Here is a 17657-nt window from a genome sequence, read left to right on the forward strand (position 1 = left end):
CTCCCATGTTAACGGGTTGGTATTGTAGTATGAAGCAGATCAGGGTCGAGTGCTGTTGAGCTGAACCAGGTCACCGGAGTGATTTATAATGAAAGACGAGCGTCACACAAGGCTCGACGGCAGCAGAACTTTTATTATCCCACATTCGCTGATTCCGCTTCTTCTGGTCATGCATATGTGGGGTAACGCAGTGCTGTTTTATCATATTAGATGCATTTGAGTGTGTTGGAAATTGGGACCCACTTTATATTAGGTGGCCTTAACTACGATCTACTAACATTTAGGGCTGTGTATTGCCAAGACTCTGGCGATACAATACGTATCACGATACAGGGGTTACGATACGATATATTGAAATATATTGCAATATTGTAAGAGAGGCAATATATTGCGATATTTCTTTTTTGTGTGTTTTTGTTTTTTATAATTTAAAAGAATAAAGAACACAACCATAAGCCTAAAACACAAGACAAAGTATTTTATTTAATTAATACAGCCTATAATTTATATCACTAATCATATGCAATGTGCAATCTAAGTTAAGGGAAATGTAAAGTGACTGCAGGATTCTTTACATATGTTTTAAAGGTTCACAGTATAGCAGTGGCTATTTAACAACAGAAAGTGCAGTCCATTTCATGACTGAATGACTGTTTGTTTTATATTTAACACAGTAGCCCCGATCACACAGAACACGTTTTTGCAGCGAGAGGCAACTTTTTGAATAGATTTCGTTTGGCAGAGAGCGTTATGCGCGCTGCTTATGCGCCCTGGGCGCCTCGCGTTTTTGAAGGAGCGCTGCAAGCGCGTGAAGTTGAAAAAAAGTCAACTGAGCAGAAAAGCGTGCAACATCATCACGCTTATGTTCTGTTGTCCAAACGAATGAATGAAGAGGCGGGCCTTCCGTTGTGTTGACCGTTACATTGATTTGACTGGCAGTACAGGTGATTCGGGGGTTGCCTAGAAACATTAAAGCGTACTGCTCATTTTTGAATGAAAAAACGCCGACCAAAAAAGGGAGTGAAGTGCGCCTCGCGTTTTCAAACCTGAAAAACGCGTTCTGTGTGATCGGGGCCTAAAGCTGTTTTCTATAAAGCAGTCTATTGTATAAAGTGCTATTTCAAGAACTGAACTGCAGAGCTGGTGCATCCATATCCACATCGCAATTATCTTTCGTTCTCCTGCCACTGCTGTCAGTTTTGGTGTGTTTATTTTGTTACTGAGAGGAAAGCGTGCAGTACATTCTATCGAAACACTTCTCAGCAGCGCGGGTGACGTCAGGATGTTAAGCGAGCTCTCTGTTTCAATGTGTTTCCCGAGTATTAGATTATAACTTGGCCTATTTTGCAAACAAAATGTTTCTTGTCAATTTCCTTAGTGGCTTCTTTTTAGCTGAAGACAAAATGAGTCCACACTTCAGCTCTGTATACTGCAGGAGCGGAATAATGCTATCGTCTTGAGAGCTGGGTCTGCTAATGCAAACACTAGCGATGCACGCACTTTTACCTTGCGCTTCTCCGGCTTCGCGTCCGTTATACGTTCTGTGATAGCACTGCCATCTAGCGGTTGGGTGTTATACAGTCTGTGGTTTAAACCGAACACAGCCACGAATCTTGGATGTAAATAAATAAATAAATATATAAATATCAATACAGCGTTTTTGAGAATCGATACAGAATCGCCAAACATAATATCGCGATATTCACGTGTATCGATATTTTCTTACACCCCTACTAACATTGTAATTAATCATTTGTGATTGTGTGCATCAGGGGTCTCCAACCTTTTTTCATTTGAGAGCTACTTTTTAAAAATGAAAGTCGTCAAGAGCTACTGATGTTAAACAATACTTAAAACTCATAAAAAAATGCATCATAATTCTCAACTATCCAAACTGTTTTACACCTGAAAGAGTGTAGTGGAAGTTCCAGTATTCGGTACCAACACCATAAAGATTTTACGGTACTCATTACCAATTTTGGTACCACAGCAAAATGTTTTTTATTTTTTATTTAACTATTTAAAAAAAATCAATTAAATGTAATACGTTTATAATTTACGATGATAATTATTATAAGTAAATCATACAACATTTCAAGGCTTTATGCTGTTTAAAAGTAATCATTGTTTATACATAAAATATCAAGTGAAAAATAAGGAACCATCTAGGCATAATTATTATTATTAGTAGAGATGTATTATTATTACATAGAGACTTAGTTAAATCTACTGTAGGCTCAGCAGTAGCCAAATATATTCTGTGAATTTCTCCACGTTAAACTTCACGTTAAACCAAACTTTTATTTTGACGGGTTGCCGTGAAGACCTTTGAGTGAAAATTGTTATATCTGTGCATTCACTCCGCAACTGCAATATAAGACACTTGTTGCAAACGTCTCAGGTTACGTATGTAACCCTAGTTCCCTGAGGGAACGAGACGCTGCGTCGAAACGCTGTGAGAACGCCTCTGCGTTAATGCGTCGTGAAGCGCCTGTAGAACCATTCCATCGGGAGATCGATCGTCGCCGACGTGATGACGTCGCCGACGTGATGACGTCATCAACCGGAGACTATAAAAGGTCCGCGAACACAAACAGGAACTAGCTTCTGATAAAGCCTGAAGTAAGTGATCACGGGCACGCCGGGAGTATGGCAGGGCGACGCAGCGTCTCGTTCCCTCAGGGAACTAGGGTTACATACGTAACCTGAGACGTTCCCTTTCGGGGAACTCGAGCTGCGTCGAAACGCTGTGAGAACGCTTATACCCACATCGCCATAGGACCAAGTGTCTCGTATGTGTGAAGCCGAAGCGCACACGGTTACGAGAGTACCTGTGCCCCAACTGTAGATGCCAGGTCTACTTCATAGAACCTGACGAAGGTTAAAGGAGACGACCATCCGGCCGCGTTACAAATATCGTGGAGGGAAGCCCCCGACAAAAGTGCTTTTGAAGCAGCCATACCCCTGGTTGAATGCGCCCGGACAGCCAGTGGAGACGGCTGCCCGGCCGCTTCATAAGCAAGTGAGATGGCCTCGACCACCCACTTGCTCATCCTCTGCTTAGATACTGGGGCCCCTTCTTAGGGGGCCCGAAACAGACAAACAGCTGATCAGTTTTCCTCCACAGGGCAGCTCTGTGGACATAAGTATCTAACGCCCTGACAGGGCACAGCAGATTCAATCTTTCCTGGTCTGACGTCGTGAAAGGAGGAGGACAGAATGCCTGAAGAGTGATGGGGCCCCGTGGGCTCGTAGGAACCTTGGGGACATAACCCGGCCTGGGATGCAGAAATGCTTTCACCATCCCAGGCGCAAACTCTAAACATGAGGGCCCTACAGACAGGGACTGAATATCTCCTATTCTCTTTAGAGATGAAATAGCCAACAAAAATACCGTCTTGAGGGTAAGGAACTTATCCGAAACCTCCTCCAAGGGTTCGAATGGAGGCTCGGACAAGCCCCGTAAAACAATGGCTAAGTCCCATGCTGGGACCCTCGAGTGCATCACAGGCCTCAACCTTAAAGTGCCACGGAGGAAACGTGTAATCAGAGGGTGTCTTCCCAAAGACACTCCACCGAAAGGGACGTGGAAGGCACCCAAGGCCGCCACGTACACCTTTATTGTGGAGGGGGTCAACCCTGCCGAGAACCTTGCCTGCAGAAACTCCAGCACTGTACCAACCGGGCAGTTAACTGGGTCCCACTGGCGTTCTCTGCACCATGCTGAGAAAAGTTTCCATTTCAGAGCGTACAGTTTCCTCGTGGACGGAGCTCTGGAGTGAAGGATGGTCTCTACGACCTCGGCCGAGAGACCTTCCTCTATGAGCCTAGCCCCCTCAGAGGCCAGGCCCACAGTTTCCACATCTCCGGGCGTGGGTGCAGGAATCTCCCGCCCGCCTGAGAGAGTAGATTCCTCCTGGTCGGAATCTCCATCGGAGAGCCTTCCAGGAGAGATATCAGGTCCGAAAACCATACTCGGGTCGGCCAGTACGGAACCACTAGAAGTACCTGGGCCCCGTCCCGGCGTACCCTCTCCAGAACTCCTGGAAGCAGGACAATCGGGGGGAAGGCGTACAGAGGTAGCCTCGGCCACCCCTGTACCATGTCATCCAGCCCCAGCGGGGCTGGATGGGTCAGAGAAAACCACTGCGGGCAGTGGGAATTCTCCGCCGAAGCAAATAGGTCTATTTCCGCTTTCCCATAAACCTTCCATAGGAGCTCCACCACCTCTGGGTGGAGTCTCCATTCCCCGGGCCTCGGCCCCTGTCTCGACAGGCTGTCTGCTTCCTGATTTAGGACCCCGGGGATATATACTGCCCTGATTGACAGCAATTTCCCCTGGGCCCACAGGAGGATCCGATGTGCCAATTTGTCCAAAGGACGGGACCTCAGACCCCCCTGGTGATTTATGTAGGCGACCACCGACGTGTTGTCTGTCCTGACTAACACATGGTGGCCCCTGAGGTCGGGCAGGAACTGTTTCAATGCAAGAAACACTGCGAGCATCTCTAGCCGATTTATGTGCCAGTGCCGCTGATGTTCCTGCCATAGACCCTGGGACGAGCGACCACTCATGGTCGCCCCCCAGCCCGTGAGAGAGGCGTCTGTCGTTAGCGTTACGCGACGAACATGAGCCCCCAACACGGGACCCTGAGATAAACACCCCGGGTTTTTCCACATGACCAGAGCACTTAGGCATCGCCGCGTGACTTTGATCGTGCGGAGGGGATTTCCCCTCGGGGAGAACCCCTTCGTTTTGAGCCACCACTGCAGTGGCCTCATGTACAGTAGGCCAAAAGGTATCACGTTGGACGCTGCTGCCATGAGACCTAACAGTTTCTGGAACTGTTTCACAGTGACGGCCCGGCCTAGCTTCTGTTCTCTGACGGCTGCCAGGACCGATGCTATGCGTGTTGGCGATAATTGCGCCCGCATAATTACCGAATCCCAGTTCACACCTAGAAAAGTGGTTCTCTGAGCCGGAGAAAGCACACTCTTCTTGGTGTTCAGCCTCAACCCCAGCTTCGACATGTGGCCGAGAACAGCATCTCGATGCTGAACCGCCATCTGCTCTGTATTCGCTAGAATCAGCCAGTCGTCGATATAGTTCAGTATGCGGATGCCCTGAAGACGCAGCGGCGCCAGAGCTGCATCCACACACTTGGTGAACGTGCGGGGTGACAGTGCTAGACCGAAGGGAAGTACACGATATTGGTATGCCTCTCCCCCGAAGGCAAACCTCAGGAACTTCCTGTGATGTGGAAGGATGGAAACATGAAAATACGCATCTTTGAGGTCTATGGTGACAAACCAATCCTCCGATTTGACCTGCGCTACAATCTGTCTGAGTGTAAGCATCTTGAATTTGAGCTTGGCCACCGAGCGATTCAATAGCCGCAGATCTAATATCGGGCGTAAGCCCCCATCCTTCTTCGGCACGATGAAGTAACGGCTGTAAAAGCCAGACTCCCTGCTGGGAGGGGGAACCCTCTCTATAGCCCCTTTTTGCAGGAGTGTCTCTACTTCCTGTGCCATTACCAGAGCCTGCTCCGGGCCCACCTCTGTAGGTAGGACACCGCAGAAAGGAGGTGGCCGACTTCTGAACTGAATGGCGTACCCCTTTTCTATTATCTGCAGGACCCACTGAGATATATTTGATAGACGTTTCCACTCGTCTAGAAAATCTACTAAGGGAACCAGCCTCTCGAGGCTGGCCTCTGGTGTATTTTGAGCAACAAGCACAGTGCCCTGAAGCGGCGGACCGGCAGGGAACGACTGACTTGACTGCTCGGGAGCCCCCCGAAGGGGGAGCGGACCACCCTCGAGTGGCCCGCGGGGACCGTCTGCGCCCCAGCATTGCGGCGGGGTTGGCAGCGCGGCCCCCAGAGGGCGCTGCAGGACAACGGGTACCGTAGGCAGAGGTAAACACCGTTTCCCTTCGGAGGGGACTACCCTCAGCGTCCTTTTGTTTCCCCTGCCCTACGAGGAGGGGGCGGACCACCCTCAGGTGGCCCGCGGAGACCCTCTGCGCCCCGACATTGCGGCGGGGTTGGCAGCGCGGCCCCTTGAGGGTACCGAAGGAAGACGGGTACCGTATGCTGAGGTAAGCACCGTCTTCCCACGAAGGGGAAACTAAGGGAACCAGCCTCTCGAGGCTGGCCTCTGGTGTAATTTGAGCAGCGAGTGCAGTGCCCTGAAACGGCGAACCGGCAGGGAACACCTGACCTGACTGCTCGCATGCCCTCCGAGGAGGGGGCGGACCACCCTCAGGTGGCCCGCGGAGACCCTCTGCGCCCTGACATTGCGGCGGGGTTAGCAGCGCGGCCCCCTGTGGGCACCGAAGGAAGACGGGTACCGTGTGCTGAGGTAAGCACCGATTTCCTTCGGAGGGGAAATGCCAGGGACGATGCAGCTGAAGGCGAGAGATAGCTCGCAAGCGTCTCTTCGATCTTCGGCATCGCCCCATAACCATAGTGTCTCAGCCCAAATATATTACTATATGCAGATGTATGTGGGCTGAACACTCTATATGATACCGGTTTCCTCCATGACCTAGACACCTCGTTGTGCAGGTCAGGGAAGAATGGCAGGACGTTGATGCTTTGCACGAGAGGGCAGGAATCGCTCATCTAATTTCGTTTTCTCTGATTTCGATGGGATTCAGATATTTCAGCCAGCCAGTCATTCCTTAATTTTATATTTAACCTGGCCACAGCTCTCGTGAGAACCTCAACTCACTAGCGGGTGACTGAAGTGGCGAGTCTTCAGTCGCGATGCTCTCAACGTCCACCTCCTCAGAGCTGGATAGTTGGAGCACCGGTGCCCCGCCCAGGGAGGAAGAGACCGCAGAGCGGGCTTCCAAACCCCGAGACGAGACACTGGACGATACAGGTGAGGGCTGAGATAAGGCTGGGCCCGTCTCAAACCCCTCTGTAAAGTCCATGTGTGAACCCCACGACTGAAGCCACCGCTCTGCCTCGGCAGCAGCGGGACCAGAGCCGCGGGGAACACGAGCCGAGGCACCCTCCTCGAAGAGTGCCCGGCGGGAGCGCAGCGTTCTCAGTGGCATACGCTCACAGTGCTCGCAAGCAGCCCCCTCGAGGGCTGCCTGGGCATGCTGCGCTCCCAAGCAGGCTACACAAAGAGAGTGTGTATCCCCGCTCGTGATGTAGCGTGGGCAGGGATGAACACACCTCTTAAAGCTGCTTTCACTCGCCATTTTACTCTATCTATTTTATTTTCTCTTTGTTTGTTAATATAGATACTGCAATATTTAACAAAAGGGTGGAAAATCTCTGGATATAGACAGACAAAAACACCAAATAGACAGACAGGTTCACACAGATCGCTTGCTGAAGGCTCAGAAGCTAGTTCCTGTTTGTGTTCGCGGACCTTTTATAGTCTCCGGTTGATGACGTCATCACGTCGGCGACGTCATCACGTCGGCGACGATCGATCTCCCGATGGAATGGTTCTACAGGCGCTTCACGACGCATTAACGCAGAGGCGTTCTCACAGCGTTTCGACGCAGCTCGAGTTCCCCGAAAGGGAACTGCAGTAAGTTAGATCAAAATTAGAATATCATAATAATAATTGCTGGATGGCTTGTGTTGTTAAATGACATTTTTTTATGTTAATTTTAAAACTTATTGTATGATGGAGAAAATTCTGTATTGCTGTATAATAATTAGTTTTCTGTCCATAAGGCGGGTATGACGTCACTGATAGGTAACACACGGTCTGTTGTCCTGGTTTAAAATTGCTTTACATATTTGGAAACATCCGGGATAATGTAAGTACACAAGTCAGCAAAATATATATCATTGTTTTAGTGGATTTTGGATATTTTAATCCAAAAATCTTACATATTGTGCATTTGTGCAGTTTTTAGCTACACTTTGTTCTTTGGGTTAAGGGAAGTTTCTAGATGAGCAAAGTTTTGAAACTTGAGCAGACACTGAATTAGACACACCCTCTCTTTTACAGAACCCCGCCCCCAAAATATATTATTTTGAATGACAGGCAGGATGCACATCAAAGTCTTTTGATTGGCTGATCCGTGACTATATACATACATTTTTCTCTTTGAGTACACCTAGTTTAGTGATATATTTCAGGTAATGGGGCTTTTTGTGTGCCATTCCATAAATAACATGTCACAGCATCTTTAATTTATCATTTGAATAATTAAATTATATCCATAGAGTCCAAAGAGTATTATGGTATGAGCTGAAGACATGGCAGAAATGCATGAAATAATACTTGTTGCTTGCAGAGAGTCTAATTATATTATTTGTTATTTATATTGAATTGCAAAAAAAAAAAAAAAAAACATTTTGTATGTTTTTATTTCTAAAAGTACATTTTATATTTTTATTTACCAATTACCACATATAAATGAATTATTACCTTGGTAATCACTTAAAAACATTCTCCGCTTATAACTGTATAGCAATTACAATTTGAATATTTCAATTCTGAGATGTTCTAGCATTAGATGAGACCGCTAGAATGTTGTTGGTTGTGGCACAGATGCAAAACAAATAACAAATAGACACACAGCACCATAGGCGATAGGAAAAATGTCAGAGATTCCCAACACAATAATTGTGTGTGTGAAGGAAGTTTATCTGAATCTAGGGCTCATAAAGTGTTGAGACGGAATCATGCTGGGTCTTCATACATACTCACAGGAAGTAGTGTCCTTCTGTTTCTCCCTCTCAGCCCACCGCTTATGGAGGGTGAGTGCTCAATGCAAAGTGCAATGAATATGGAACGTCCATCTATCACAGTGATGGAGTAGTGAGTATGAGAGGTGTGCGCATAGCTGGAGGCCAGTGAAGATAACAGTAAGGGCACAAAAGGTTGTTTCCCTGAAAAATGATCCACTGAGAACAGCTTATCACTTTTGTAGTGCACACACACACACACACACATACACATAAACACAAGCACATCTGGCTGGAAGCAGTCAGATAGATAATGGCATATGCTTCTCGCTGTCATGTCAAATTCGCACCTAAAATATTTTTATATTCTTTTTGTAATCTGCTCATGCTAATCTATTAGTCATACATGTAATGTCAAGATGTCCCCATTTTGTTCTTACTTTTGAAATGATTATGAACTTAATTCATCATGTTCCAGATATATTTTGCCTACATTTCAGCTCATATTTGGTCCTATTCTGGCGCTTTGGTCTGAAATCTAAAATGATCTTAATAGACTGAATTGATATTTTTATTTTTCATGCAATAACAGTTTTCTGTAAACACATTTACCTGTCTTTGTTTTGTTGTCAAAGTGCTGGTTTCCAAAGTTGTCGTCTTATAAACTGACAAAAATGTGGTCTAGAATTTAAATTGAAACAAATTTGCCAATTAACATCTTGAATTAAAGGTGTCATGAACTGGCTTTTTTTAGATACTGTTGTCTGAAGTCAATTAATGACGTTCATGTGGCTTTTCCATTCAAAAAACATCATAACTAATAAGTAATAAGCTATTTTCTACACTGGTTTTGAGGCTCTCTCCAAAACGCTGGGTTTTGATGGGCGTAAAATTTGCATATTTAATGAGCTTCAGCTTAGCTGTCATATCTAGCCCCTGTCAGTCAGTGCAGTTCACATGAGGGAGGGATTATTTGGAAAGTGGCAACTGCAACTTGTCTTTATCAAACAAACACAATGATTTATTTCTCATCCACCCGCGATTGTATTACATGGCCCGCACCCGCGCGATCGCTCGATATAATGCCGGAGACGCACTGTGAGCTGGGCGTTTCTGTTGCATGTCAGCCGCGGGGCTGGTGTGTGGCATTTTCTCTGTCTTTGCACACCAGAAGCGTGTCTGACGCGGCGCTGATGCTATTGATGTACAGGGGTTTTGTCTATTTATAACATGCAAGTGTTTTCCACGCGGCTCGGGCCGCACGTGTCACGCAAGCAGGGTGCACGCTCCAACCCTTTAACATGGGAGCCGAAACAAAAACGGACACGCCACGCAGCCGAGACGCTCATGGCACACTTGCAGTGTGTCCACGGCCTACACACACACATGCACGCACATGTACACATGCGCGCTCAGATTAAGAAAGAATTTCTGCCGACAGGCATACGTTTTGGTCTGGTAGAGCCTCGGGACTAGTACTATTACATATTAAAAAATACATTTTACTCACATAAGTTTGTTGCACCATTCCTGTCGGATCCAAAATAGAAGGCACTGCATTTTGTGAAGCGAGCATACAAACGTTCTTCCTCATGTGAGCTGAATCACACATCAGTATCACACATTCTTAATATTAGTGTAAGGGTGGATCGCCTACAGTGGTTCAGGCTGCAGGGTTACCTAACAACTAAAGAAACGTTATCAGCAAGATTGTAGAAAACTGTACATTTCTTGTTTTTAACCACCCACTGCAACTTATACCAATGACGGAAATAAGCGCAGTTACAATAGCAAAAAATGTGGGACAGCGTTGCTTTAATGTGACTATTGTATTGCAATAGGTAACACTTCAAAGTCAATACAAAACAAAACTAGTTAACAAATAATGTATAATTGAAAGAATTTAATGACAAAATCTGGTTATGGTTACACTTAAAATATTTATAAAATAGATGTGAGAGATGATAAAAACGTATACCATTAATCATACCCAGCACTGTAAAAAATTATTTAAAACATTATTTGAAACATGCCAAATTGTGCTATTTTCATGATTTATCACATTTTTTATGTGGTTCAGATGCAATAATATTTTGAGTTTCTATTTATTAAACAAATTTCCTTCATTGTATCAACTCAAATTTTTAATTTCAATAAATTCAAAATTTTAAGGCAACCAGGTTACTCACTTTTTAAGTTAAACCAACAAAAACCAACACATTTTTTTTACAGTGCATATATAGAATATAGAAACCACACACAATACATCTTTAAAACACCAAATCACTATCACTAAAAACCATTTCATTATTCACAAGTTTGTAATAAGCAAATTCGTTTTTGAGCCTTCCACCTACTAAATTTCTAAACATAATTTCCACTTCAGTGGTCCCAATTTGTTCCCCTTTATTCTTTCTCGTTTTCCATATTGATAACTTTGCTGTTCCCAACAACTAATTTAACAAACATGTCATCCTTCTCATTGAATACCTGGAGAGAGAGAGAGAGAGAGAGAGAGAGAGAGAGAGAGAGAGAGAGAGAGAGAGAGAGAGAGAGAGAGAGAGAGAGAGAGCAAAGAGAAGGCCTCCAAGATCAGAGAGAGACAGAGCAACAGTTCCAATCTTCTTTTATCTGTTCCTTGACCATGTGACTGAAACCCGGATGTGAGACATTCAGACTGACCAATCAGACCAAACATCCCCCACCGATCAGCTCCATGAGTCGTTGGGTGTGTTACTGAATTACACGTTCTGTAGAGGCGTGTTTCGTCGCGCTATGACATAAGTATGAAGCTCACGGTTGTTTAATAAAGCTTTTATTTGACTAACAAGGAAGTTTTCAGCTCTGAAACTTACAGGATATTCTTATATTACCATGACCTTTTATATATCAAAAGTTCAAGGGAAAGTTGATTTCTCAATTCATCACCGCTTTAAATACATTTTAAAGTGCAAATGTACTCCAATAATAATATATTGGATAACCGATAATCTCTGTCTGTCTGTCTGTCTATTGGTCGGTCGGACTGTCTGCCTGTCATTTAAAGAACTTAAACTAATCATACTATCCACCATAGATATTATCAGCAATGGTTCATATAGGGTTGTAGAGTCCTGATTACTATAGTAACTTATATATATAATGTGTGTGTGTTTGTTTTTGTGAAACATCCAGACACAAATGTGTATAATGACATGGGTATGACATAGATATTACAAGGATAGGGTGAAATATGAGGACATTACCCATGTCCCCATTTTTCAAAATGTTTATAAATCGTACAGGATGAGTTTTTTGAGAAAGTAAAAATGCAGAATGTTTCCTCTGATGGGTAGGTTTAGGGACAGGGGTAGTGTAGGTGGATAGAAAATACGGTTTGTACAGGAGAAAAACCATTACGCCTATGGAAAGTCCCCACATTTTTAACACACAAACGTGTGTGTTAAACCTTATTTGAGGTATTTTGGGCGCTGCATACATGCTTCACTGGACCAACAAGAACCGTGGACAGGAATATTTGCTGCTCTTCCCTATTCCTCGTCCTCTCTTCACCTGCTTCCTCTGTACCAAAACCTTCTCTTAGAGTAGAATATGCATCTGCAAAAGATTGCCTGTGATTTTCCCCTTTCAAGTGCAAGTGCATTAGGGCACAGATGAAGAGTTGTGAAAAACAACATGTCAATTACAGTCATTTTGAGGGCAGAGGTAGACAAAAGCCGAGAGACGACACATTTGTGTGTATGTGTGCAGGGCCTGTGGGTTGTACTTTGATGAGGATGTGCAATTGATTTTGATTAAGAGCTTTTGATGATTACCTGTTCCTATCAGGTTGTGCATGATACATGCATTTGATGAAGAAAAAGGCTGTGCCCACACTCCCATTTGGGTGGCTCACGACTCAGTCTGTTTAGGCCTAGCTGCTGCCCAGAAACATGGTGTTTTTGATTCTGCTTTGTTTGGCTCTTCATTGCGGAAATATGGGGAGTGCAGAAAAAAACATCATCATGCATGAGGAATTTTGTAATAGCGATGCTTGTTTGTTTATTTTTTATTTTTTTAATATGGGTTTATATATAACATTAACATATTACTTTTGGGGCATATTTTTAATCCTAATTAACCATGTTACTTTAACGCACAGCCTCAAGTGGCTTTTTCTTTTATAAAACAAGCGAACAGCAATATGATGAAAGACACAAAATAATGAATTCATTATTAAAGTATACAAATTATTAAAATAAATAAAATATATATTTATAATTTATAATGTTATTATATACAAACCCGATTCCAAAAAATGTTGGGACACTGTACAAATTGGGAAGAAAGACAAATGCAATCAAATTTCAATATTGTATTCAAAATACAACACAGTTGACATATCAAATGTTTAAACTGAGAAAATTGATAATTTTAAGGGGAAAATAAGTTTAAATTTTACATTTCATGGTATCAGCACATCTCAAAAAAGTTGCATAATAACATTTCTGCTTATAATCATTGTATAAGACAGTTGTGCTGCTTAATATTTTTGTGGTAACTGTGACAACGCAGCGCGCATTTTCTGTATGATCCGTGGCATAGCCCGTAGTTGGAAAAAGTGAGAGCAGTCAGACGCAAAGGATGCAGCAGCAAACTAGCCTGACAAGCCAGACCCACATCAAGATGTTTGGTCTGGAAACTCACCATTGACAGGGCTCAATCCGAGGGGCGGGATAAACGGTTGTCTTTCAAACTCCCTAACTGCAAAAGTGCAGTTATTGCCTACATAAGATACCATATTTTCTGTTTAACTTTTATTAGACTCCAGAAAGAAAAGTGCGTTCTATTGAACTAAATTACAATCGGCGGTTACACTTTATTTTGATAGTCCACTTTAGACATTCTACTAACTATAAGTAACTTTGCAACTACATGTCAGCTAACTATCATTAGAGTATTAGCATACTGTCATTAGACTGGTCGGTTATGGTTAGGTGTTAGGGTTCGGGTTAGTAGAATAAGTTGAATTGTAGTTGCCAATTTACTTATAGTCAGTGGAATGTCTGTTGGGGGACCGACAAAATAAAGTTTTAGTAAATATTAATCAGACAGTCTACAAGTACTCTAATGACAGTTAGCTGACATGTAGTTGCAAAGTTACTTATAGTTAGTAGAATGTCTAAAGTAGACTATCAAAATAAAGTGTTACCCAATCGGTTAAAACGAATGCACACTGTCCACGTGAATCGCGGCCCAGTTCGGCGCACACGCAAAATACCGGCGGTTCAATAGGGAATGCGGATCTCTTAAAGGGGCCGCACTATATTCCTACTCATGGAATATGGACCTCCTCCAGTTATGGTGTGGTTCTGGTGTGTTCACTGGTACACATTAACAATTTTTCATACAAACTGTGCCCTGCTCTGAATTAAACTGCCAGTGTAAAAACTCCCTTTATATTCTTAAAATGAGAGAAATCACTACTTACTCTTAATTTTTAAATTTAGGCTTAAGAGACATGAACAATTTCTTAGATAAACATCTATGACCTTTGATACGTCTAGTCTTCATGCTGTATTGATTATTATTGAATAAGTATGGTTTCACTAATAACAACTGTACATTTGCATAAAGCATGCATATTTGTCCATACCCATGTTGATTAGGGTATTAACAACTTGATTTAAATTCCAAAAGAACAGCTTTTAAAATAATAAATTGTCTTTACAGTCAATTTTAATAAATTAAATGCACCCTGAAATGCTACTATATATATATATATATATATATATATATATATATATATATATATATATTCATATTTCAGTCCCTGAACTATTCGTTTTATTACCACTGATTTAAAATAAGTTGCCTGGATACTATGTTACCATAAAACAAAATGACACGCATCAACTTTAAAGGCTGTTTTTTGAAATGAATTGTCAAAACTCCTTTCACCCACAGCTACACAAGTCAGCCCCTCAGAGCTCCAAGACGTGTTTCAGGAAACCTCCTCTAACATCTTTCAGATCAATGCTAACGGTGAGTTTTAAAAGCCTCCAAATATCCTGACCTTGATTTTAAGCCGTTTAGGAAGTCATGAGGTGAAAGTGACAAAATGAAATGCCCATGGAAGTTTCTGTCTGTTCCTTTCAGTGGTAACACTAGAGAAGAACCTTCAGTCGTTGGGAACATCTAGAGACACAGCAGAGCTACGGCAGAGTTTGTAAGTCAACACACACAGAGTCTCTCACACACATGTGCACAAACCTGAGGACTTTGACATTGTTTCATATATATATATATATATATATATATATATATATATATATATATATATATATATATATATATATATATATATATATATATATATATACACACACACACACACACACACACACACACACACACACACACACTCTCAGGGCCTTTTATTGCTGCAGAGAAAAGCAGATTTGTGCTCCATTATAATGTCTTGATATTCTCTCACAGGCCTTCATTGGTTTTAATAGCTTCCCTTTTGCTGACTCTCTATAGAGCACTTTGAAACAGAATAACATCTGAGCGCTCGCTTCTCTGTTTCATCACCTTCCGCCCAGCATGTATTGATTACTCATCTGACTTTTATAGTCAGGATGCCGCAATTACTAAATTATTTTCCGATGACAAAGTAGCTGGTCTAAAATCGCTGTTGTTTGAAATGCATTACACAATCTGTGTCCAGTGGCGGCTCATCAATTATATCAGCCTTTTTTTTTTCTTTTTTTTTTATGGAAGCATTGAAAACCTAATACTGTCTTGCGTGTGTGCTGTTGTTTTTCCCCCTTTGAAGAATCACCATCCCTAAGGCGCAACATGACATCTATTGTTAGCTATAAAGCCTTTGGGCAGATCGGCTGCCTAAAACCAAATGAGATGAGCAGCAATGTCTTTCTGCTGCTGCACCCTCTGCTGTTCTTCTGGAGTGACTGCACATTATACAATAAAGAATTATGAGCTAAAATTATATCACAAAGGCATAACAGTGTAACATTTCCCTTGTGTACCGCTGCAGTCTTGTCTTGTATGGAATTGAACGTAGGTTTATTGCAGACAGCCAGTTTCAAGCACACCTGAGTCATTAGCCGATGTGAAAAGTCTAGTGTGCAAGATATGTTTTTCTTTTCCCACTTCATTAGCGTCTGCATGTATATTCAACAAAGTTGCACCTGCTTCTCTCGCGTTTTCCTTGCATCACATTTTCAGTCTTTCTTAGAACTCTCTATCAGGGATGGGCAGTCCTATTTAATCGCTGTTCCTTAATGATTAAGTTAATGATTATTTTAGTAATTGAATAAACATTTAACCCAACTACAGTATATACTAGAGGGAGTGAGATATTTTATTTGTAAAATAAATGACCTTTTAGTTGGACAAAACTCTGTCATCCATCAGTAATTATAATGATATAAAGTGCCCCTGTTATGCTATATTAAAGATTCCTAATTTTGCTTTAGAGTTCTCCTACAACAGAAGTCATATCAAAGGTCAAAAAAGCTTTCATTTTCTCATGATATACATTGCACATCACCAAATGTTTTTAATGATTCATTTGGTTCGTCGGATGAATCCGTCTCTCTAAATCCCTCCTCTGATTGGCCAGATGGACCAGTCTGTTGTGACTGGTCTACCGCGTACAACACTTGGAAGCTAAATGCGCATTAACACCTGAACTTCAGCTGAGGATTCCTAAGACCTCAACGATTGTACACACCGTAAGGATGATGCTGATTTAACCATTTCTAGCAAGAACTAGTTATTCAACCCGAACCTCCATCGCAAGGGCGACAGGAGAAGGAGGTTTCTCAGTGATGCGCTACTCAGTTTGAGGTACATTACACAAACAAACAAAAAATGATTATAGCTGTTTGCTCAGTTTATTTAAATAAAATAAGTTGAAACAACACAAATCTTTAGCTTGTTTATACTTAATTGCCATTTTAATCAATTTTATTACGTTAAATTAACTCAAATTTGTAAAATGTTAAGTTAACCTAAACCATTTGTGTTGGGACTACATGAATCATTTATGTTTCGCTGACTGAACTGGGCAGTGTATTTCTAGTTCCCAGCATGCTTTGCATCGGGATGGATCAGGAGAGTAAACGTTGAAATGAAGTGCTGTTTAATGTGTTTTTTAGTAAAGGGAAATACCTCTTAATGTTTGATGTTATATTTGACAGTTATATTTGACATTTAAAAGTTGTGTTGATTTTTTTGTGAAGTGTAGGCGTTGTGGTTAGGCTGTGCTGTTCTCAATGAGCTGTAACTGTGCTAATGCCAGTGATGAAACATGCTTGACTTGATCAGTACTTGCTGGTTAAAATTATCAATTGATCAAGGGGCTGTTGAATAATAGTTTTTATAGAAATAAAGACAATAAATTAATGTGACACAGTTCCCATAGACTAAATAGGGTCATCAATTCTACCTTTTTATTCTACTCCATCTAGTCGGAATGACATGATTTGTTTTGTAGTTTTAACTAAATGATTTTAAGTTCATACAACAAGATTTTTTCAAACCAATTTGATTTAGTTGGAAAAGCATAATTCAGGAAATGTTTTCCTTAAAGCTGCTGTCTGTAACTTTTTTTGTGTTCAAGATTTACAAATATTATACAATGACAATGTACAACATGAATCCATTTTCTAAACCATGTTTCTGTCTTACCCTGAATCATTATGGTAAACTTATAATAAGTGTTCACATTGGGACTATTTCAGGCCAGACTGGTAGGTACCGCTGCGGAGGAGCACAGCCCCTATGTGACTCGCCATAGAGAGAGAAGTAGCTCCAGCTGCAATGTTCTTCCGCAAGACGCGTGCAGTTATGTTTATTAACCGCTAGAGCACAAAAAAGTTACGGACTGCAGCTTTAATTTAATTATGTTCGTTCAACAGTTTATTTTTTGAGTGTATGGGATCTTGCAACTGTAATTCCTCCTCACCATCTGCATTAACA

The 17657-nt window shown here is 42.3% G+C and overlaps 1 protein-coding gene across 4 annotated transcripts in view; it reads left to right on the forward strand.

The window, feature by feature from the left end:
* The window catches only part of tsnare1 (T-SNARE Domain Containing 1), a 240590-nt gene that overhangs the window by 57534 nt on the left and 165399 nt on the right, over window positions 1-17657 (forward strand). For all 4 annotated transcript variants that reach the window (XR_010906407.1, XR_010906408.1, XM_067448267.1 and 1 more), the window contains exons 3-4: window positions 14616-14693; window positions 14808-14877. Coding sequence is in view for 2 of the 4 variants with exons in the window: in XM_067448267.1 (XP_067304368.1) it covers window positions 14616-14693; window positions 14808-14877 (148 nt within the window). In the remaining 2 variants the exon portion in view is untranslated. The remainder of the gene's footprint in view (window positions 1-14615; window positions 14694-14807; window positions 14878-17657) is intronic.

Source organism: Pseudorasbora parva, chromosome 7, assembly GCF_024679245.1.
Source record: "Pseudorasbora parva isolate DD20220531a chromosome 7, ASM2467924v1, whole genome shotgun sequence".
In the NCBI taxonomy this organism is placed as follows: Eukaryota; Metazoa; Chordata; class Actinopteri; order Cypriniformes; family Gobionidae; genus Pseudorasbora; species Pseudorasbora parva.